Source organism: Panthera onca, unplaced genomic scaffold (assembly GCF_046562875.1).
Source record: "Panthera onca isolate mPanOnc1 unplaced genomic scaffold, mPanOnc1 haplotype 2 h2.h2tg000211c_path, whole genome shotgun sequence".
Lineage (NCBI taxonomy): Eukaryota > Metazoa > Chordata > Mammalia > Carnivora > Felidae > Panthera > Panthera onca.
Genome location: NW_027675840.1, coordinates 14,065 through 38,223, shown reverse-complemented (window position 1 = coordinate 38,223; position 24,159 = coordinate 14,065). Strand labels below are relative to the sequence as shown.

General features: G+C 35.9%; 1 protein-coding gene across 1 annotated transcript; it reads left to right on the top strand.

Annotated features, from left to right (window-relative positions):
- Window positions 1–1,660: 1,660 nt before the first annotated feature.
- LOC145715223 (vomeronasal type-1 receptor 90-like) lies at window positions 1,661–2,272 on the top strand. Its single transcript, XM_081794916.1, has one exon. The coding sequence runs from the start codon at window positions 1,661–1,663 to the stop codon at window positions 2,270–2,272; it is 612 nt and encodes a 203-aa protein (XP_081651042.1).
- Window positions 2,273–24,159: the final 21,887 nt, after the last annotated feature.

The following is a 24,159-nucleotide window of genomic DNA, read 5'->3' as shown; positions in this document are numbered from 1 at the left end:
ACTGCACCATACAGCTTAAATTTTGTAAATCATGCATTAATTCATATTGATAAAATAATTATGCCTGCTTCCAGAAAAATAATATAAAATCTTAGGTGCAAAATTATTCAGTTACAAACTGTAAAAATTATGATTTGAGATATTTTAGAGGAAATATTTTACTCTTGATACCCTAAGAATTTTTCAAGGCATATGGATATAGACCTATATTAAGTAAAGTTTCAAAAAAAGGAATTAATATATAGTTATTTCTATGCAACTTCATGAGTGTAACACAATAGATAAATGTTGTTTTTATCTTTTTGATAATTGATAGTTGGGCTAGCATTTAACTCCTGAGATGTAAATAATTTACATTAGAGATCTCTGGAATGGAAATTAAACTGGGAGAGGATCAATTTGTAGTTGTGGGAAGATAATTTTGATAGTGTTGAGTTAAGGAGAATAATTCTTTTCCCACAACTACTTTTGTGTCTTTATCGCCAGAACCTGGAAATATTTTGGATTTAATGGAAAATGGAATATAATTTTATGGAGGCTGGCAAGATTACTAATATCCTTGTTTAAAATACAGAAATTATGGGAGGCTGGGTGTCTCAGTCAGTTAAGCGGCTGACTTCAGTTCAGGTCACGATCTCATGGTTCGTGGGTTCAAACCCCACATCGGGCTCTGTGCTCCCAGCTTGGTACCTGGAGACTGCTTCAGGTTCTGTCTCTCTCTCTCTCTCTCTCTCTCTCTCTCTCTGCCCCTCCCATGCTCAATCTATCTCTCTCACTAAAATAAACAAACATTAAAAAATTTAAAATAAATAAAATACAGAAATATATGGGATTGTTAAAATATGTCACATATAATCACAATGGACCACAAACTTGGGAAAATAAGAAAATTAGAAAATATCAAAGTGATGCAATGAGACAAAAACTCAATTTGGAAATTACTTTTTTTCTCATTATTTGCTTAGATTAGTCTTTCTTATTTGTAAAAAAAATTCAGTTTTCCTTATAACTATCTTTTTTTTGGATTTTATATGCACATCACTGTCATGGGTGCTAAATATTAAGTAAGTTAACATAAAACAAGAAAAATGTTTTGCAAAGAGGAGGACTCGGGTACAATAGGAATATTCATAATGGAAACCTTATGTAGGCATGACTGTGAGTGTGTTGGTGTTTGATATATACTAAAGTCATTTGGTCTAGAAAATATTGCTGAGGCAATTTCTAAAAATAATGAGGTGAAAACCCTAATGGCTGTGAGGATTTTGACTCCTGAAGAAAGAACATTGGTGATAAGTAGTTTATTTTTTTCCCAGATATACAAAACATTTATTACTTATGTCATTAAGACCATCTCTGTTCCCTTATTTTTACCATTAAATAATGTGTTTTTTTTTCAAGCTGGCATTGGACTTTCAGCCAACTTTTTTCTCATTTTCTTCCACATCTTCACACTTCTGAATCGCAGACCTAAGCCTACTGACCTGATCACATGTCACTTACCCCTTGTCCAAATAATGATGCTCCTCATGATACTGTGATTGTTGTCTCCAGACCTGTTTAACTCACTGTTTTCTCAGAATGACCTCAAATCTAAGGTATTTTTCTACATGTACAGGGTGAGGAGGAGTCTCTCCATCTATACACCTACTTACTGACCATGAGTCAAGCCATCACCATCAGCCCTAGCACCTCCTGTTTGTCCTGTTTTAAACATAAATTCACAAATTATGTGATCTATATTTTTGTCTTCTCATGGTGCCACAGTTTGTCTTGCAGTAGTTACCTGATCTTCTACACTATGGCTTCTTCCAATGTGAACCAGATACAACTGCTGTCTCTCAGCAAACTTTGCTCACTCTCCCCCATGAAATCTATTATTCATGAACTGTTTTCCACCCTGAAAACATCTTGTGATATCACCTTTATAGGGATCATGCTTCGTTCAAGTGCATACATGGTAATTCTCTTGTTCAAGCCTCATAGACGGTCCCAGCACCTTCATATCACCAACTTCTCCACAAGAGTCTCCCCAGAGAAAAGAGACACACACACACACACACACACACACACACACACAATTATGCTGCTGGTGAGTTTCTTCGCGGTCATGTACTGGATGAACCTTATCATGTCATCATTGGCAATACTGTTTTGGGTGAATAACTCAGTCATCTTGGGTATCCAGAAGCTTGTGGTCAATGTCTATGCCACTATCAGCCCTTCGGTGCTAATCATCTCTGATACAAGAATAACTAATATTCTCCAATGAAAATGTCATCCATTTTTAAAAAGTTAACGCTGCAAAAAAAAAAAACAAAAACAAAAAACAAAACAAAACAAAAAAAAAAAACAACTGGATCCTTTTTTTTTTACCCATTAAAAAAATGTGTGAAATAACAAAATAACACCTTTAATTATATTTGAATACTCTTAAAACCAATATTGCCAATGATGATATAGTTCTTTTAGTCCCATGTCCACCATTACGTTCTATTACCATACAGTGGACCTTACCCATTCATTTTGATTCTTAGACCTTTCTACAAGATACCTTTTCTTTCCTCTTGAAGTATACTATTAGGAAGCTCATATTTCTCTAAAGGATATCAAAATGCTGATTCCAATGGGCACATGCGCTCCAATGTTTATAGCAGTGCAATCAACAATAGCCAAGTTATGAAAAGACCCCAAATACCTATCACTGATGAATGGATAAAGAAAATATGCTGTCTATACCCCGGAATACCACATGTTGATCAAAACAAATGAAATCTTGCCATTTGTGAAAACGTGGATGGAATTAAAGTGTGTTCTGCTAAGAAAAATAAGTCAGTCTGAGAAGGACAAATATATAATTTCACTCATATGTGGAATTTAAGAAACAAAACAGATGGGTATAAGTTAGGAAAGGGAAAATAATGTAAAAACAGAGAGGGTGGCAAACCATAGGAGACTTTTTTTTTATTTTTATTTTTTTTGAAATTTATTGTCAAATTGGTTTCCATACAACACCCAATGCTCATCCCAAAAGGTGCCCTCCTCAATACCCATCACCCACCCTCCCCTTCCTCCCACCCCCCATCAGCCCTCAGTTTGTTCTCAGTTTTTAAGAGTCTCTTATGCTTTGGCTCATAAGAGACTCTTTAATACAGAGAACACATAGGGTTTCTGGAAAAGAGGTGGGTGGGAAATGGCTAAATGAGTGATAGGCATTAAGGAGGGCACTTGGGATGAATACCAGGCATCATATGTAAGTGATGAATCACTAAATTGTACTCCTGAAACCAATACTGCACTATACGTTAACTAACTTGTATTTAAATTAAAAAAAAAATAAAAAATATATACGTAACATGGGGGAAAGAAGGAGCAGAAAATTGCTGGGATAGTGTGTGTGGGGAAATAGGGAGCGGCTGGTAAAAAGGTGCAAACTTTCAACTATAAGGTCTGAGACTAATGTGAAACTTGGTGACTATCATTGATAACACTGTATTGTATAATTGAAATTTGATGAGAGTAGAACTTAAATTTTGTATCAGAAAGAACCATGTGAGGTGATGGATGGGTTAATTAACTAGATGATAGGATTGCTTTCACAATGTATATGCATATCAGATCACCAAAGTGTACACATTACATGTCAAACAATTTTGTCAGTTATACCTCAATAAAGCTGAAATTTAAAAATCAAGTCCTTAATGTTAGTCAAATTTCTCAGGCTTTTACTTTTTTTTTTTTAAGGGAGCAAGTAATTTATTTATTTATTTGTTTATTTTACTTTTATTTTTTTAAATTTACATCTAAATTAGTTAGCATATAGTGAAGCAATGATTTCAGGAGTAGATTCCTTAATGCCCCTTACCCATTTAGCCCACCCCCCCTCCCACAACCCCTCCAGTAACCCTCAGTTTGTTCTCCATATTTATGAGTCTCTTCTGTTTTGTCCCCCTCCCTATTTTTATATTATTTTTGTTTCCCTTCCCTTATGTTCATCTGTTTTGTCTCTTAAAGTCCTCGGTGCTTGTACTTTTGAAAATAGTATTCTTATTTATTAAAGTTATTTAATTATCCAGTTTTGGCTTGAATGATAATTTGTATGGGCATCAATATTTTTTTTTCTTTCTTTTCTGGCAATACAATAGCTGTGGAGATTTTGCTCTCATATTTGTAGGTTTTCTATCTCTTTGTCTCTCACCCTCTCTCTCACACTGTTTTTAATCCTTTTTTCAACTTGTGGAGTTTCTCTGTTTTACTAACATATATTTTAATTATTTTATTTATCTCTCTTTGGCACAACTCTCTTCTAAATTCAAGTCTTCGTGCCAGGTGTTTGAACTCAAGAATTTATAATTCGCTATTTATTTGATTATTCATTTTTTATTTTACATATTTAGTGAAACAGTTGGATGTGTCTATTGTCTTATTCCTTCTCATGCTAGTATTCATGTTTCTACAACTAGTATGTACAAGTTGTACATGCTTTTGACTAAATTTTTTAGTCATTGAGTTTCATACTCCAGTTTACTCTTCCTCTCATCATCTCAGTCTAATTTAATCTTTAACTCTTATATATGTATTAAGTGTATTATGTCTAGAATTTTATTTTTTATATGACCATTGCCAAGCTTATGGTGTCTTGTTATTCCACAGTATTTTGATTTTCTGTTTTTCCTACATATTTTTTAACATTTTAAACATAATGCCAATATCTGACATTTATGTGACGTCTAATTTATGACACACCATTCTGATTTTGTATTTTCTTATGGGCTTTATGTTTACTTTTTATTTATTTTTGAGAGATAAAGAGACACACCTGGAGTGGGGAACAGGCAGAGAGAAAGAGAGAGAGAGAGAGAGAGAGAGAGAGAGAGAGAATCTGAAGCAGACTCTAGGCTCTGAGCTCTCAGCACAGAGACCAATGTGGGGCTCCTACCCACAGACTGTGAGATCATGACCTGAGTTGAAGTTGGCCGCTTAAATAAGTGTGCCACCCAGCGCCCTGGGTTTCAAAATTTTTAATTTGATTCTTACTTTTGGGAAATGTCACATTTGAAATTCAGTGCATTTGTTTATTCCATTTGCCCTGGGGGAAAAAAAAGTTCAACACACATGAATTTTAAGTCCCAGTGATAAACCATTATCTGGAGGGAACACTTGCTTCTTAGACAACTCATCTAGATATTCCCTTGATGTATTTCTGCTGTAGAGGAGTTCTCATATTTACCTTCCAATTCTATTCAGCAGGTTTTAGGGTTCTTGTAACTTCTTGAAGGTTTTTTATTACCTACATTAAAAGATTAGGAAATAACTAGTATTTTACTTAAAAGCACATATATCCAGTGACTACACTAGTAAACTATTTCACAAAGATATTTTTGGCAGACAACAACATCTCATGACTCTCAACTTTGTATATTTCTGTAATTATAAATATATTTATAGTAATACTAATTTGTAGAATATAAATAATTTTTGTTAAGTTTTGAAAATTTATTTTATGTTTTACACAATTTCATGGTATGATATACTCCACTGTATTTAATATTACCCGTATATGGTCAGAATTAGTTATTTTCTTAGCATTATGCCACCATTAATATAGTTATTCACCTGAATTTATGTCTTTGACTTCAACGCTCTTTTAGCTCATGCCCCCCTTTCACTTCCAAGGTCATTTTGAAAAATCTCAGGTTTAATATTTATTTATTCTACAATATACTTAAAATTCTATTAACATCCTGTGAGATTTATGTTTTCAGGAAGTTAATTATGATTAATAGGTATACAGCCATTATCATTAAAATGTATGCTTTTTATTTGAAAACAATGTGTATCCTATATTCACTGGTTTAAAATGTTAATATTTTGTAGTTATATCTAATTAAAGAAACTGCTTAACAAAGTCACTTGAAATCCTTTATATTTATTGTAGTATACAAAACAATTTCTTATCTATGATGGCTTAAATGTCATTTAATATGATAAAGATGTACCAAGTTGGCATCTTCCATAAATTTAAGTTGAACATTTTTAATTCAAGTGTCACCTAAATGTATAAAAGACTAGTGTCTAACAGACTGTATTTTCTAAGTTTGTTTTACCCATTGTGATTCATGAAATGTTTATTTTTATAACTTTCTTAATTTACTATGTCATTTTTCATTTGTTCTTATGGAAAATTTAGTATTAGGTCTAAACTCAATATTTATTTTGAAAAAAGAACCGGATCCTTCTTTTGTTTTGATAAAATCTAAATTCAAAAGACATTATTCATAAATTCAGTTTGTATTTCGCATCTATTTTGGTCACACAATAAATATGAGTGTTTATATTCATAACCTGTATCCTACAACAGTATAATCATTGGATCATTAATTGATTTCTCCAAATCATTATTCTCATGATTTATTATTCCTGATTCGTTTATGCCAACTGACTAGAAAATCATGAAACAAAGAATACTAAACATTAGCAATAAACACCTCGATATGCACAAGGTACAAAGATAAATCAAGAAATAAAATATCTGAATAGACATTTAGAGAAAGAAATATATAAATAGATTTATAGCAAGAAAATGGATTAATTAAAAATAACTTCACAGACAAAACCGAAAACCTAAATGACTTAATTGGTAATTTTGCCAAATATTTAGTGACTAATTGATTCAAAGTCTGCACAAACACTTCCAAAAAATACTAGAAGTGGGAATACTTCCCAGGTAATATTAGGTGATTAGTATTACTCTGATTCCAAAAGCAGACCAAGGCATGATAACAAAAGAACATGACAGATTATTATCTCTTGAATATAGACTCACGTTCTCAAAAAGAAAGCAAATGAAATTCAGCAAAATACATACAAATTATACTCCATGAATTTTGAGATTATTTCACACATAAAACGTAGGCTAAACTTCCAAAAATCAATGTTTTCCAGAATGGAAAAAAAAAAGGAACTAAAACTGCATTTTGTTACACATGATATGATTCTGTATATCAAATTTGTAGGGAGTTACCGAAATTTCACAAGAAATAATAAGTTGAACAAGATGCAAGATACAAAATCAATATTAAATACAAACCTAAAATATATATTTATATACTAGCAATGAAAAAATTGAAAAGGAAATGAAAAATACATCCATAATTGTATTAAACAAATAAAAAACATTTAGAAATAACTTGAAGAAATGAAGTTAAGGTATTGAAAATAAGGAGATATAAATTTAAACTTTTTACAAGTAGGGGCACCTGAGTGGCTCAGCTAGCTGAGGGTCTGTCCTCAGCTCAGGTTATGATCTCAGGGTTTGTGAGTTTGAGCCCCACATTGAGCTCTCTGCTGTCAGCGCAGAGCCCTCTTTGGATCCTCTGTCCTCTTTTCTCTGTGTCCCACCCCATTCATGCTTTCTCTCTCAAAGATAAATAAAGCTTTAAAGAACTAAAGTTGTTGAAAATAAAATATTCTTAGCTACATAAACTTTAAAAATCAAAAAAATTAGAAAGACATTAGATGTTTAAGGACAAAATTACTTATTATTTAAGAGTAGGAGTTCTCAAAGTTTGCCTTCTCCTTCAAACATAGCTAGATAAATGTTAAATCATTCTGGACACCCAGAAAATCAATTTGAGGAGTTAGAGAACAAAATTGAAATTCTATAAGAATCATTTAAGGTAGGAGATGCGGAGAATTGATTTCGTGTAGATAAGGACTAAGGGTGTTGAAGGTTTTGCAGATGGGAAGGAACACTGCTTACCGTGTCTACCACAAGACATTATAAGCAGCAGAGTAAAAACTCTGAAGATTTAGAAGTTCACCACCTTCAGGGTTATGACAAGCTCAGTGATGCTCTTGTGGGGAAGAAGGGCAGAGACACTGGATTGGACAGTGTGGTCTGAGGATCTCCTGGGTCACACAGGGGAAAGGCTCCTCCACTTGGAGTGCATTTGAAAGTGGCAGCGAGGCCTCTATGGGGACAAAAGGAAGGGTGGTGCCCACCTGCTGCACCATCCCAGACATAGGAGCAGCAGCTGGGGGTTGTGAGTCTTGGTACCAACTTTCTGCTCCACTTTGCCATAACTTATGAACCCCTGGGCGATTGAGCTAATGTTTTCCTGGGAATGGACAGGAAATAGCAGAAATGTATTGAGGTCCTCCCCCAGAATCAACACTGGACCACCGCACACAAGTCTCTAAAATTTGGAGTTTAGAAACCCAGCCTGGTGCCTGTGATAAAACAACTCTTACACACACACAGGGTGAAAGTAAGGATCTGGTGGAAGCTGGGTACATAAGAAGGGTGATTATTTATATTCTTTGAGGACATACTGATGAGTGGCAGGCACAAGCTCTCCACCTCTGGCACAAGAGAGAGGGTGAGGGAGGAAGAAAAAAATACTTTCACTCTTTGCAGATGTCATAGTACTCTACCTGGAAATCCCAAAAGACTCCACAAAAAAAAAAAAAAAAAAAAAAAAAAAAAACCAGCTAGAACTGATACATGAATTCAGCAAGGTGACAGGAAACAAAATCAACATAAAGAAATCAGTGGCATTTCTATACACCAATAATCAAGCAACAGAAAGAGAAATCAAGGAATCGACACCTTTTACAATTAAACCAAAAACTTTAAAATACATAGGAATAAAAGTTACCAAAGAGGTAAAATATCTCCATGCTGAAAATTATAGAAAGTTCATGAAAGAAATTGAAGAAGACACGAAGTAATGGAAAAACAGTCCATGCTCATGGATGTAGAGAAAGAGGAATAATCTCTTTGCACGGCTTGTGGAAATTCAAACAGGTACAGCCACTCTGAAAAACAGTAGGGAGGTTCCCCCAAAAATTAAAAGTAGAACTACCCCACAACACAACAATTGCAATACTAGGTATTTATTCAAAGGATTCAAAAATGCTGATTTGAAAGGGAACATGCATCCCATTGTTTATAGCAGCACTATCAACAATAGCCAAATTATGGAAAGAACCCAAGTGTCCATCACTGATGACTGGATAAAGAAGATGTGGTATACATATATACAACGGAATATGACTTGGCAACCAAAAGAATGAAATCTTGCCATTTGCAACAATGTGGATAGAAATAGATTGTATTATCTTAAGTTAAATAAGTCAGAAAAAGAAATACATCATATGATTTCACTCATATGTGAAATTTAAGAAACAAAATAGAAGATCATAGGGGGAAGGAAGGCAAAATAAGATAAAAACAGAGATGGAAGCAAACCATAATTATGAGACTCTTAAATACAGAGAACAAACTGAGCGTTGTTGGAGGGGTATTGGGTGGGGGTCTGGCTAACTGGCTGATGGGCATTAACGAGGGCACATGTTGGGATGAGCACTGCGTGTTATATTTAAGTAATGAATTGATAAATTCTATTCCTCAAATCATTATTAGAGTATGTGTGAACTAACTTGGATTTAAATAAACATTTAAAAACTAAAAGAAATAATCTAAACTAATGTAAGAGAAATTATTAAAAAGAGAGAGAGGGTGAAGTTATTTTGGCGTCACCCATTAAGACTAAAAAAACTCAGTGAGCTAAACATTGCCACCAACTGGGGACTGGAGCAAAATACACCAAACCCAGTGGCTTTATGCCCTGAAGGTGCATCTCTAAACAGGCAAGTGAGCATAAGACACAGTGCAACAGGCCCTTCCCACAGAAGACTAGCACAAACCACTCACATGCACCAAATCTACTGATCATATACTGCTGCAAACCTTCAGTTTGCAGTTTGCAGAAAGAATATATATATTCTTTCATTATTTGGATCTACCTTATTTTTTAAAAGATTTTATTTTTAATTACTCTCCATTCCCAAAATGGAGCTTGAACTTACCCAAGTTCAAGAGTGGCAAGCACACCAACTAACCTAGCCAGGTGCCCTAGATCTTGCTTCTTTAAGAAACATAACAAAACACTCCTAAGATCAAGCTTGCTTGCTTGCATGCTTTCTCTCTCGTTTTCTCTCTTTCTTCCTTTTTTCTTTTTCCTGGAGAAAATGAAAAAACAGAGTAATTCACTGCAACAGGTAAGAACAAGAAGTAGAAGTAATGGACATGGATTTAATCAACAGAGGTATAGGTAAAATACAGACATAAAATTTAAAGCGACAATTATAAGTATGCTAGCTTGGCTTCAAAAAAGAAAAGACTATAGAGAATCCTTTACAGCAGAGATAGAGTTAAAATCTAGGCTGAAATTGGAAATTCTAGAGCTGAAATGCAAACCATACGGAAAGCCATAAAGAGAGGGTGCATAAATCAGACGTATGAATCAGTGATGTAGAAGATAAACGTATGCAAAATAATGAAGCTGAAAACAAGGAGGGAATTAAAGTATTGGATCATGAAAGTAGACTGAGCGAACTCAGCAAATTCTACAAATGCAATCACATTCATATGAAGGAGTCCCAGCAGATGAAGAGAAAACCAAAAGGGCCGAAGGTTTACATGAGCAAATTATACCTTAAAGCTTCCTGAGTCTGGAGGAAAGACACAGACATCAACATTCAAGAAGCCCAGAGATCTCCTGTTAAATTCAACAAAAGCCAGCCATCCCAAGACATATAATAATGAAATTCACAAAATACACAGTCAAGGAAATAATCCTGAAGCCAACAAGTGAAAACAAGTCCTTAACCTACAAAGGAAAAGAGATCAAGTCTGCAACAGATTTCTCCAAAGAAACTTAGCAGGCCACAGTGGAAAGTCAGTATATATTCAACATGCTGAAAGTATGCAGACAAGACTACTTTATCCAGCGAGGCTGTCATTCAGGATGGAAGAAGTAGTTTCCCAGACAAATAAAAACTGAATAAGTTTGTGACCACTAAACAAGCCTTGCTAAAAAATATTAATGGGTACACTCTGTGTGGAGAAAAAAAGCCCAAACAATAAAGACTGGAAGGGAGCAGAGAACATCACAGAAACACAAGCTTTACAGGTAACATAACGATATTAAATGCATGTCTTTCAATAATAACTCTGAATATAAATGCATTAGATGTTCAGATCAAGACATAAGGTACCAGAATGGATAAAAATAAGACCTAGGTACATGCCTAAAGAGACCCATTTTAGACCTAAAGACAACAGCAGATTGAAAGTTAGGGATAGATGGGCCACCTGGGTGGTTCAGTTGGTTAAGCATCTGACTTCAGCTCAGGTCATGATCACATAGTTCATGATTTGAAGGCCCACATCTGTCTCGGCACTGGTGGCACAGAGCCTGCTTTGGGCTCTCTCTGCCCTTCCACACTTGCATGCTCTCTCTCAAAATAAATACATAAACTTTAAAAAAAAACATAAAGTAAGGTAATGGAGAACCATCTGTCATATGAAAATATTTCAAAAGAAATCTTCAATAGCCATACTTATATCACACATACTATACTTTAAAAACAGAATGTAACAAGAGGTGAAAACTGGCATGATATAATAAACTAAGGGATCTATCCATCAATAAGATTTAACATTTGTAAATAATTGTGTCCCCAACATGGTAGATACCATACTGCAGTACAATACAATACATACTACAGTAATCTAGGAGACAGTGATAACCCACTTAGGGAGTGGACAAAGTATCCAAGCAGAAAATCAAAAGGAAACAATGACTTTGAATGACACACTAGACCACATGGATTTAACAGATATATTCAGAATATTTCATCCCAAATCAGCAGAATACATATTATTCTCAAGTGCACATGGGACGTTATCCAGAATAGATCGCATAGTGGGTCACAAAACATCCCTCAACAAATGCAAAAAGATCGAGATCATAGCATGAATATTTTCAGACCACATCGCTATGAAACTTGAAGTTGACCTGAAGGAAGAATTTGGAAAAACTACAGATATACGGAGGTTAAAGAACATCCTACTAAAGAATGAATGTGTTAACCAGTAAATTAAAAAAAAAAAAAATACATGGAACAAATGAAAATAAGAATACAACAGTCCAAAACTTTTGGATTCAAAAAAAGCAGTCCTAAGAGGGAAGTGTATTGCAAATCAGGCCTACCTCAAGCAGCAAGAAAGATCTCAACTAATCACACTAGCCTCATACCTAAAGGAACTAGGAAAGGAAGAGCACACAAAGCCTAAAGCCAGAATAAGGGACATAATAAAGACTAAGAAAAAATAAATGGTATGCAAACAAACAAAAATAATAGCACAACAGGGCACCTGTGTGGCTCAACTGTTCAAGCGTCCAACTCTTGATTTAGGATCAGCTTATGGTCTCATGGTTGTGAGATCTAGCACTGCATAGGGGCTCTTCTGTCAGTGCATAGCCTGCTTGGGATTCTCTCTTTCACAGTCTGCCCCTCCCTTGCATGCTTTGCCTCTCTCTCAAAATAAATAAATAAACATTTTTAAAAATACCAGTGGAACAGATGACTGAAACTAGAGTTGTTTCTTGAAAAAATTAATAAGATTGATAAACTCTGAGACAGACTTACCAAAACAAAAAAGAAAGAAAATAAATAGATGAAATATTGAATGAAAGAGGAGATCAAAGCCAACACCACAGATATACAAATAATCATAAGATAATACTATAAAAAATTATATGGCAATAGTCTGGCAATCTGGAAGAAATGGTCAAATTCCTAGAAACTCACAAAGTACCCAAACTGAAACATTAAGAAATAAATATTTGAGAAAACATATAACTAGCAAAGAGATGGAATCAGTATTCAAAAATTTTCCAGTAAACAAAACTCTTGGTCCAGGTGACTTCCCACGTGAGTTCTACCAGACATCTATAGAAGATTTGACACATATTCTTCTCAAAATTTTCTAAAAATAGACATGGAAGGAAAACTTCCAATCTCCTTCTGTGATATGCTAGAATTACCTGAAATCCAAAACTTCACAAAGATCCTACAAGAAAGTAGAAATACAGACTAATATCCCTCATGAACATGGATACAAAAATTCTCAACAATAGAGTAACAAATCAAATCCAACAGTCATTAAAAGAATTATTCACCATGATCAAGTGAAATTTATTCCTGGGATGAAGGGCCGATTCAATGTTCGCAAATCAATCAACGTGATAAACCACATTAATAAGAGATAAGAATCATATGATTATCTCAATATATGAAGAAAAAGCATTCGAAAAAATACAGAATCCATTATTGATAAAAAAAAAAAAAACTCAAAGAAGGAAGTAAGGGGGCCCTGGAAGAAGATGGTGGCATAAGAGGATGCTGGGCTCACCTCGTCCTGCTGATTACTTAGATTCCACCCACATTGGTCTAAATAACCCACAAAACCGCCAGAAGACTAGCAGAACAGACTCTCTGGAGCAAAGCATAGACAAGAGGCCCATGGAAGAGAGTAGGAAGGACAGAGAGGCAGGGCATGCTACACGGACTGGCAGGAGGGAGCCAGGGCGGTTGAGGGGCAGCCCGCCCTGCAAGGCAGAGCCCCCGAGTCTGACTTGCAAAAGCAGAGAGGAGGAACAGAGTGTGTTCTGCCAGCCAGTGGGACTTAACATCTGGAATGTTATAAGTCAACAGCTCTGCTCTGAGAGTGGGAGGGCTAGAGGACAATGGGAGGGAGAGGTGTTGAGCCCCAGAGGACAGAGCTCAGCTCAGCGGGGAACAAAGGAACTGACCAGAGCCATCTCCCTTGCCCATCCCCCAGCCAAAATCCCAAAGGGAACCAGTTCCCATCACGGAACTTGGTTGCACTGCGCAAACATCCAATGCTGTGCTTCTGTGGATCCATCCCTCCAATGGGTCAGCCTCCCTCTCGGTGCCACTGGGCCCCGCCCACAGTGGACAACCAAAGGGAAAGCAAGCTAAGCCTGCCCCTCCAGCCCCTGTGCACCTTGTGGATCCATCCCGGCTAATACGCCAGATCCCATAGAAGCAGCAAGACAAGCCTGGCAGTGTGCAAGTAGCCGAGACATGGGCCATACCACTCCACAGTGAGTCCTGCCCCTGGGAGAGGGGAAGATAAGGTACACACCAGTCTGATTGTTGCCCCAGTGGTGGGCTGGGGCAGACATCAGGTCTGACTGCGGCCCCGCCCACCAACACAAGTTACTCCAGACACCACAGGGGAAGAGCCCTGCAGTTCCGCGCCACTCCAGGGACTATCCAAAATGATGAATCGGAAGAATTCTCCTCAAAAGAAACCCCAGGAAGTAGCGACAGCTAATGAACTGACCAAAAATGATTTAAGCAATATAATAGAAAATGAATTTAAAATAATAGTAATAAAATTAATCTCTGAGCTTGAAAAAAGTATAAAGGACAGCAGAGAATCTATTGCTACAGAGATCAAGGGACTAAGAAACAGTCAGGAGGAGCTAAAAAATGCTATAAATGAGGTGCAAAATAAAATGGAGGCGACCACAGCTCGGATTGAAGAGGCAGACGAGAGAATAGATGAATTAGAAGATAAAATTATGGAAAAAGAGGAAGCTGAGAAAGAGAGATAAAAAAATACAGGAATATGAGGGGAGAATTAGAGAACTAAGTGATGCGATGAAACGCAATAATATACGTATAATAGGCATTCCAGCAGAGGAAGAAAGAGAGAAAGGTGCTGAAGGTGTACTTGAAGAAATCATAGCTGAGAACTTCTCTGATCTGGGGAAGGAAACAGGCATTGAAATCCAAGAGGCACAGAGAGCTCCCTTCAGATATAATGAGTCGATCTTCTGCATGACATATCATAGTGAAACTGGCAAAATACAAGGATAAAGAGAAAATTCTGAAAGCAGCTAGGGATAAACGTGCTCTAACATATAAAGGGAGACCAATAAGACTAGTGACGGATCTATCTACTGAAACCTGGCAGGCCAGAAAGGAATGGCAGGAGATCTTCAATGTGATGAACAGAAAAAATATGCAGCCGAGAATCCTTTATCCAGCAAGTCTGTCATTTAGAATAGAAGGAGAGATAAAGGTCTTCCCAAACAAACAAAAACTGAAGGAATTCGTCACCAATAAACCAGCCCTACAAGAGATCCTAAGGGGGATCCTGTGAGACAAAGTACCAGAGACATTGCTACAAGCAGGAAACCTACAGACATCACAATGACTTTAATCCATATCTTTCTATAATAACACTGAAGGTAAATGGACTAAATGTTGTAACCAAAAGACATAGGGTATCATAATGGATAGAAAAATAATACCCATCTATTTGCTGTCTACAAGAGACTAATTTTAGACCTGAAGACACGTTCAGATTGAAGGTGAGGGGATGGAGAACTATCTATCACGCTACTGGAAGTCAAAAGAAAGCTGGAGTAACCATACTTGTATGAGACAAAGTAGAATTTCAATTAAAGGCTGTAAAAAGAGATGAAGAAGGGCGTTATATAATAATTACAGGGCCTATCCATCAGGAAGAGCTAACAATTATAAATATCTATGCGCCGAATATGGGAGCCCCCAAATATATAAAACAATTAATCACAAACATAAGCAACCTTATTGATAAGAATGTGGTCACTGCAGGGGACTTTAATACTCCACCTACAACAATGGATAGATCATCTAGACACAGGATCAATAAAGAAACAAGGGCCCTGAATGATACATTGGATCAGGTGGACTTGAGAGATATATTTAGAACTCTGCATCCGAAAGCAACAGAAGATACTTTCTTCTCAAGTGCACATGGAACATTCTCCAAGATAGATCACATAATGGGTCACAAAACAGCCCTTCATAAGTATACAAGGATTGAATCATACCATGCATACTTTCAGACCACAATGTTATGAAGCTTGAAATCAACCACAGGAAAAAGTCTGGAAAACCGCCAAAAGCATGGAGGTTAAAGAACACCCTACTAAAGAATGAATGGTTCAACCAGGAAATTAGAGAAGAAATTAAAAAAGATGTGGAAACAAATGAAAATGAAGATACAACAATCCAAACGCTTTGGGATGCAGCGAAGGAAGTCTTGAGAGGAAAATACATTATGATCCAGGCCTACCTCAAGTAACAAGAAACATCCCAAATACAAAATCTAACAGCACACCTGAAGGAAACAGAAGCAGAACAGCAAAGACACCCCAAGCCCAGCAGAAGAAGAGAAATAAGAAAGATCAGAGCAGAAATAAACAGTATAGAATCTAAAAATACTGTAAAGCAGATCAATGAAACCAAGAGTTGGTACTTGGAAAAAATAAACAAAATTGATAAACCTCTAGCCAGGCTTCTCAAAAAGAAAAAGGAGATGACCCAAATAGATAAAATCATGAATGAAAATTGAATTATTACAACCAATCCCTCAGAAATAAATACAAGCAATTATCAGGGAATACTATGAAAAATTATATGCCAACAAACTGGACAACCTGGAAGAAATGGAGAAGTTCCTAATCACCCACCCACTTCAAAACTCAAACCAGGAGAAATAGAAAACTTGAAAACACCCATAACTGGTGAAGAAATGGAATCAGTCCTCAAAAATCTCCCAACAAATAAGAGTCCAGGACCAGATGGCTTCCCAGGGGAATTCTATCAGCCATTTAAAACAGAGAGAATACCTATCCTTCTCAAACTATTCCAAAAAATAGAAGGGGAAGAAAAATTTCCAGACTCATTCTATGAATCCAGCATTACTTTGATTCCTAAACAAGACAGAGACCCAGTAAAAAAAGAGAACTACAGGCCAATATCCCTGATGAATATGGATGCAAAAATTGTCAATAAGATACTAGCAAATTGAATTCAACAGCATATAAAAAGAATTATTCACCATGATCAAGTGGGATTCATTCCTGGGATGCAGGGCTGGTTCAACATTCGCAAATCAATGAACGTGATACATCACATTAATAAAAGAAAAGATACGAACCATATGATCCTGTCAATCAATGCAGAAAAAGCATTTGACAAAATTCAGCACATCCTTTCTTAATAAAAACCCTCGAGAATGTCGGGATGGAAGGAATGTACTGAAACATCATAAAAGCCATTTATGATAAGCCCACAGTTAATATCATCCTCAATGGGGAAGAACTGAGAGCTTTCTCCCTGAGATCAGAGCACGACAGGGATGTCCACTCTAACCACTGTTGTTTCACATAGGGTTGGAAGTTCTGGTATCATCAGTCAGACAACAAAAGGAAATCAAAGGCGTCAAAATTGGCAAAGATGAAGTCAAGCTTTCACTTTTTACAGATGACATGATATTATACATGGAAAACCTGATAGACTCCACCAAAAGTCTACTAGAACGGACACATGAATTCAGCAAAGTCGCAGGATACAAAATCAACGTAGAGAAATCAGTTGCATTCTTATACACTAATAATGAAGCAACAGAAAGACAAATAAAAGAAACTGATTCCATTCACAATTGCACCAAGAAGCATAAAATACCTAGGAATAAATCTAACCAAAGAAGTAAAAGATCTGTATGCTGAAAAGTATAGAAAGCTTATGAAGGAAATTGAAGAAGATATAAAGAAATTGAAAAATATTCCATGCTCAAGGATTGGAAGAATAAATATTGTTAAAATGTCAATACTACCCAAAGCAATCTACACATTCAATGCAAATTCAATCAAAATTGTACCAGCATTCTTCTGGAAGCTATAACAAGCAATCCTAAAATTTGTATGGAACCACAAAAGATCCCAAAGAGTCAAAGTAACATTGAAGAAGACCAAAGCAAGAGGCATCACAATCCCAGACTTTAGCCTCTACTACAAAACTGTAATCATCAAGGCAGCCTGGTATTGGTACAAAAACAGATACATAGACCAATGGAGTAGAATAGCAACTCCAGAATTGGACCCACAAAAATATGGCCAACTCATCTTTGACAAAGCAGGAAAGAGTATCCAATAGAAAAAAGACAGTCTCTTTAATAAATGGTGCTGGGAGAACTGGACAGAAACATGCAGAAGGATGAAACTAGACCACTTTTTTACACCATTCACCAAAACAAACTCAAAATGGATAAAGAACCTGAATGTGAGACAGGAAACCATCAAAACGCTAGAGAAGAAAGCAGGGAAAAACCACTCTAACCTCAGCTGCAGCAATTTCCTACTTGCTACATCCCCAAAGGCAAGGGAATTAAAAGCAAAAATGAACAATTGGGACCTCATAAAGATAAAAGCTTCTGCACAGCAAAGGAAACAATAAACAGAACTAAAAGGCAACCAATGGAATGGGAGAAGATATTTGCAAATGACATATCAGACAAAGGGCTAGTATCCAAAATCTATAAAGAGCTCACCAAACTCCACACCCGAAAAACAAATAATCCAGTGAAGAAATGGGCAGAAAACATGAATAGACACTTCTCTAAAGAAGACATCCAGATGGCCAACAGGCACATGAAAAGGTGCTCAACGTCGCTCCTCATCAGGGAAATACAAATCAAAACCACACTCAGATATCACCTCACGCCAGTCAGAGTGGCTAAAATGAACAAAACAGGAGACTATCGATGCTGGCGAGGATGTGGAGAAAGGGGAACCCTCTTGCACTGTTGGCAGGAACGCAATTTGGTGCGGCCACTCAGGAAAATGGTGTGGAGGTTCCTCAATAAATTAAAACTAGACCTACCCTATGACCCAGCAGTAGCACCGCTAGGAATTTACTCAAGGGATACAGGAGTACTGATGCATAGGGGCAACTGTACCCCAATGTTTATAGCAGCACTCTCAACAATAGCTAAATTATGGAAAGAGCCTAAATGTCCATCAACTGATGAATGGGTAAAGAAATTGGGGTTTATATATACAATGGAATACTACTTGGCAACGAGAAAGAATTAAATATGGCCTTTTGTAGCAACGTGGATGGAGCTGGAGAGTGTTAAACTAAGTGAAATAGTTTTATATATATATATATATATATATATATATATATATATGACATATATACTTGGCAAAGGGACAGAATGAAATCCAGCCATTTGTAGCAACGTGAATGCATGAATGAACTGGAGGGTATCATGCTAAGTGAAATAAGTCAGATAAACGCAGTTAATAATTTTTTCACGCTTATGTGGATCTTGAGAAACTTAACAGAAAAACATGGGGGAGGGGAAAGGGGGAAATAACAGAGAGGGAGGGAGGCAAACCGTCAGAGAATTAAATGCTGAGAAAAAAATGAGGGTTGATGGGAGATGGGGGAGATGGGAAAGTGGGTGATGGGCAGTGAGGAGGGCACCTGTTGGGATGAAAACTAGGTGTTGCGTGGAAACCAATCTGACAGTAAGTTGTATTTAATATATTAAAAAAAACGAATGAATAGGTTAACCAGGAAATCAGCAAATAATTCAAAAACATATACATGAAAGCAAATCAACTTGAAAACACGACTGTCCAAACTCTATGTGATTCAGCAACGATCATCTTAACAGGAATATACATAAAAGTCTATCTCAAGAAGCAAGATAGGTCCCAAATACACATCTCACGTTACACCTAAAGAAACTAGAAAATGTGCAGCAAATAAAGCCAAAAGCCAGCAGAAGAAGGGGAATGATAAACATTAGAGCAGATATGAACAATATTTGAAACCAACAAACAAAACAGTACAATAGATAACTAAGTGTAAATGTAGGTTCTTTCCAAGAAAAAGAAAACTGATAACATCCCTACTCAGACTTATCAAGAAAAAAATAAAGAATACTGAAATCGAAAAAATCACAAATAAAAGAGGGAAGACCACAATGTATGTCAAAGAAATATAAACAATTATAAGATCCTGGACAAGTTGGCTTCCCAGGAAATTTCTACCAGGCATTTAAGAGGAATTAATACCTACTTTTCTCAAAGTTTTCCCCAAAAATATAAATGGAAGGAAGTCTGCCAAACTGATTCCAGGACACCATCATTACCTTGGATCCAAAACCAGACAAAGATGCCACACACACACACACACACACACACACTCACACATACACACAAAACAAACAAACAAACAAACAAACAAAGGAGACTTATCGGCCAATATCAGTGATTAACCTGGATGCAAAAATCTCAACAAGTACTAGCAAATAGAATTCAACATTACTTTAATAGAACTATGCACAGAGATCAAGTGGGATATATACCTGCACTGCAGGGCTTATATAAATATTTGCAAGTAAGTCAATGTGATATACCACATTAATAAAAGTAAGATAAGAATCATGATACCCTAAATAGATACAGAACATGCATTTGACAAAATACAGCACCCTTTCTTGATAAAAACCCTCAAGAAAATAAGGATAGAAGGAACAATCCTCAACATTATAAAGGCCATATAGGAAAGACCCACACCGAATATCATCCTCAATGGCAAAAGCTGAGAGTTTCCCCACAATTGTCAGGAACACGACACAGATGTCCATTCTCACAGCTGCTGTTCAGTATATTACTGGAAGTCCTAGCCTCAGCAATCACACAACAGAAAGAAATAAAAGACATACAAATTGGCAAGGGAAAAGTCAAATTTTCACTCTTCACGGATGACATGATATTCTATGCTAAAACCCCAAAGACACCAAAAACTGCTAGAACTGATTCATGTATTCAGAAAGCTGCAAGGTATAAAATCAACATACTGAAACTGGTTGCATTTCTTTACACCAATAGTGAAACAGCAGGAATAGGAACCAAGGAATCAATCCCATTTACAATTACACCAAATGATGTAAAATACCAAAAAATAAACCTAACCAAAGAGGTCAAAGGCCTATATGGTGAAAAATATAGAAAGCTTATGAAAGAAATTGAACACCCAAAGTGGGGCGCCTGGGTGGCTGAGTCAGTTAAGCATTTGACTTTGGCTCAGGTGATCATCTCTGAGAGTGTGATTTAGAGCCCTGTGTTGAGCTCTATGCTGACAGATCAGGACCTGGAGCCTGCTTCGGATTTTGTGTCTCCCCCCACCCCCCACTCACACTTTGTCTCTGTCTCTCAAAAGTTAATAAACACTTAAAAATTTAAAAAAAGAGGACACAAAAAAGCATAAACATTCCATGCTAGTAGATTGGAGGAACAAATATTGTTAAAATGCTTATACTACCGAAAACAATCTATACATTCAATGGAATCCTTATTAAAATAACACCCGCATTCATCAGAGTTTGAAAAAACAACTTTGAAATTTTTATGGAAAGAGAAACATCCCCAAGTAGCCAAAGTAATGTTGAAAAGGAGAAACTATGGAGGCATCACATTATGGACATCAAGCTGTATTACAAGCTCTAATCATCAAGACAGTATGGTATTGGCACAAAAACAGACACATAGTTCAGTGGAACAGAACAGAGCATCCAGAAATTGACCCACAATGTGTGACCAACTAATCCTTGACAAGACAGGAAAGAATATCTAGTGGAAGAAAAGACAGTCTCTTTCGCAAATGGCGCTGAGAAATCTGGATAGTGAAATGCAGAAAAATGAAGCTGGATCACTTTCTTATACTATAAACAAAATTAATATAAAAATATATGAAATCCCTAAATATGAGGCAGGAATCCGTCAAAACCCCAGAATAAGAAACAGACAGTAGCCTCTTTGAACTCTGCAACAGCAAATTCTTACTAGACATACCTCCGGGAGAAAGGGAAATTAAAGGAAAAATGGACTATTAGGACCCTATCAAGATAAAAAATCTGCACATCAAAGGAAACAAACAACAAAACTAAAGGACAGCCGATGGTATGTTAGAAGAGATTTGTAGATTAGATATCAGATAAAGGGTCAGTATCCAAAATAGGTACTTATTAAACACAACAACCAAAATACAAATAATCCAGTGAAGAATTGAGCAGAAGGCATTAATGCACAATTTCCAAAGAACACACCCAGAGGACCAACGGACACAGAAAAGATGCTCAACCTCACTCATTATCAGAGAAATACAAATCAAAATCACAATGAGATACCACCTCACACCTGTTAGAATGGCTAAAAAAAACATAGAGGAAACAACAGATATTGGTGAGGATGTGGAATTAGGAGAACGCTTTTACACTTTTGGTGGTGATACAAACTGATGCAGTCACTCTGAAAACAGCATGGAGGTTCCTCAAAAAATTAAAAATAGACCTACTGTATGACCCAGCAATTGCACCAGTAGGTATATACCCAAAGGATACAAAAATGCTAATTCAAAGGGACACATGCACCACAATGTTTATACCAGCACTATTAACAATAGCCAGAGTATGTAATGAGTCAAAAGGTCCAATGACTGACGAATGGATAAATATATTACATAGTGGAATATTATTCAACAATCAAAAAGAATGAAATCTTGCCATTTGCAAACATGTGGATGGAACTAGAGTATTATGCTAAGGGAAATGAGTCAGTCAGAGTAAAACCAATATATGATTTCACTCCTATGCGGAATTTAAGAAACACAATAGATGACTATATGGGAAGGTAGGGAAAATGAGATAAAAATGGAGAGAGGAAAACCATAAGAGACTCTAAAATACAGAGAACAAACTGAGGGTTGCTGGAGTGGTGTTTATTGTAGGGACGGGGTAATTGTGTGACGGGGATTAAGAAGGCAGTTGTTCAGATAAGCCCTGGTCATTATTGAAAGGGATGCATCACTGGGTTGTACTCCTTACAACAATACTACACTACAAGTTAACTAACTTTAATTTAAATAGAAAAAAATATATATAAAATACAAAAGTAAAAGAATCCTTATAATGTACAGCAAGGATAATAATAAAATATAAGATCATCCCAGAAAGCTAAGTAATCCAAGTTAAGGATCTAAAGAAGCAATCAAAATCAGAGACCGTCTCGCCATCCAGATCTTGACTGACTACAAGGAGCTCAAACCTGTGTGGTACTCCAACTCGTCCTCAGGGTGATTGGTACAAAGAGACTAGAGATACCTGCACTGTGATATGTCCCAAAGTTCACAATGAAATTATTAATGGTGAAACACAATTAAATTAGTTTTGGGTATAGGGTAGAAGAAATTACATGTCACAAAATAAATATATCAGCAATATGTTTAAATTATTTGATAGTTATTGAGGAGGGCACCTGTTGGGATGAGCACGGGGTGTTGTATGGAAACCAATTCGACAATAAATTTCTTCTACAACATATAAAATATTTAAGTAAAGACAGGAAAAATAGGAAATAAAAATAATGTCGAAAGACAAACTATACACATGTAAGAGATATTGTGAAGAAGAGGCCTAATACAATTAAATCTTGAAAATTAAACAACTCAATTTAGTACACAATAATTTAGTTAAATATTGTATTAGTCTGAGTTGATGAAAGAAATAATAAACTAGAATATTGAACAAAAATGTTGAAGCCAAATCCATTCAAGAGAGAAGATTTATAGAGAATGGAATTGTCGCTATATTATATGAAGATCAGAATGGGAAGAAATAAGAATCATTTAAATGTTTCACTACTGTATACAAATTAAAAAACAAAATCAAAAAAATGACGATTATAAATTTCTAATTTCAAAACTAGGCATGAAGTTACAAATAAGAAATTAATTGTAACAAAAGCAGATAAAATACTCACCAGAAATATTACTCAAACTGTGTAAATAAAAGAAATTAAAAAAATATATATGTTGTAACATGAGACAAAGTTTACAACCTTTAAAAGAAGAGAATGATAAATTAGAAAACATACAGAGGTAAGAGTACACTCTCTGCAGCCCTAATAGAAGCCGGAACTCATAGAAATAAATATAAATAGTGCTGAGAAAAGTGTTGCTCCGTTAAAATTAGAGGCAAAGCTAAATATCTTGAAGTAAAAAGAGTAAACAGAATTTTCAAATGTTGCATTACCAACAAGTAATGCATTGTAATAGAGTACAATAGTCATGCTTTAGAGTGTATTTTACTTTTATAGAGAAAATTATCCTTAAGAGTGTTTGAGAAATAAAATGAAAGATAAAGGAATGTTCAACACATGGCAATATTGAATCTTACTTGATACTAAACTCAAAAAAAGCTGGTGGGTAATTGTTACCAGAGGTTTCAAAAACATTTATTATTTATACACAGTAAACCTTTCAATGACATACAAATTAAAATTACATTTAAATGTTATATATAAATACTCTATAATTTGAATGAAATCAAAATGATCAGTTCTAGATAATGATTTCCACAGTATGTAC

What these genes read in the sequence shown, in the direction of transcription:
- LOC145715223 (XM_081794916.1), top strand. Translation starts at nt 1,661, where the DNA reads ATGAGTCAAGCCATCACCATCAGCCCTAGCACCTCCTGTTTGTCCTGT.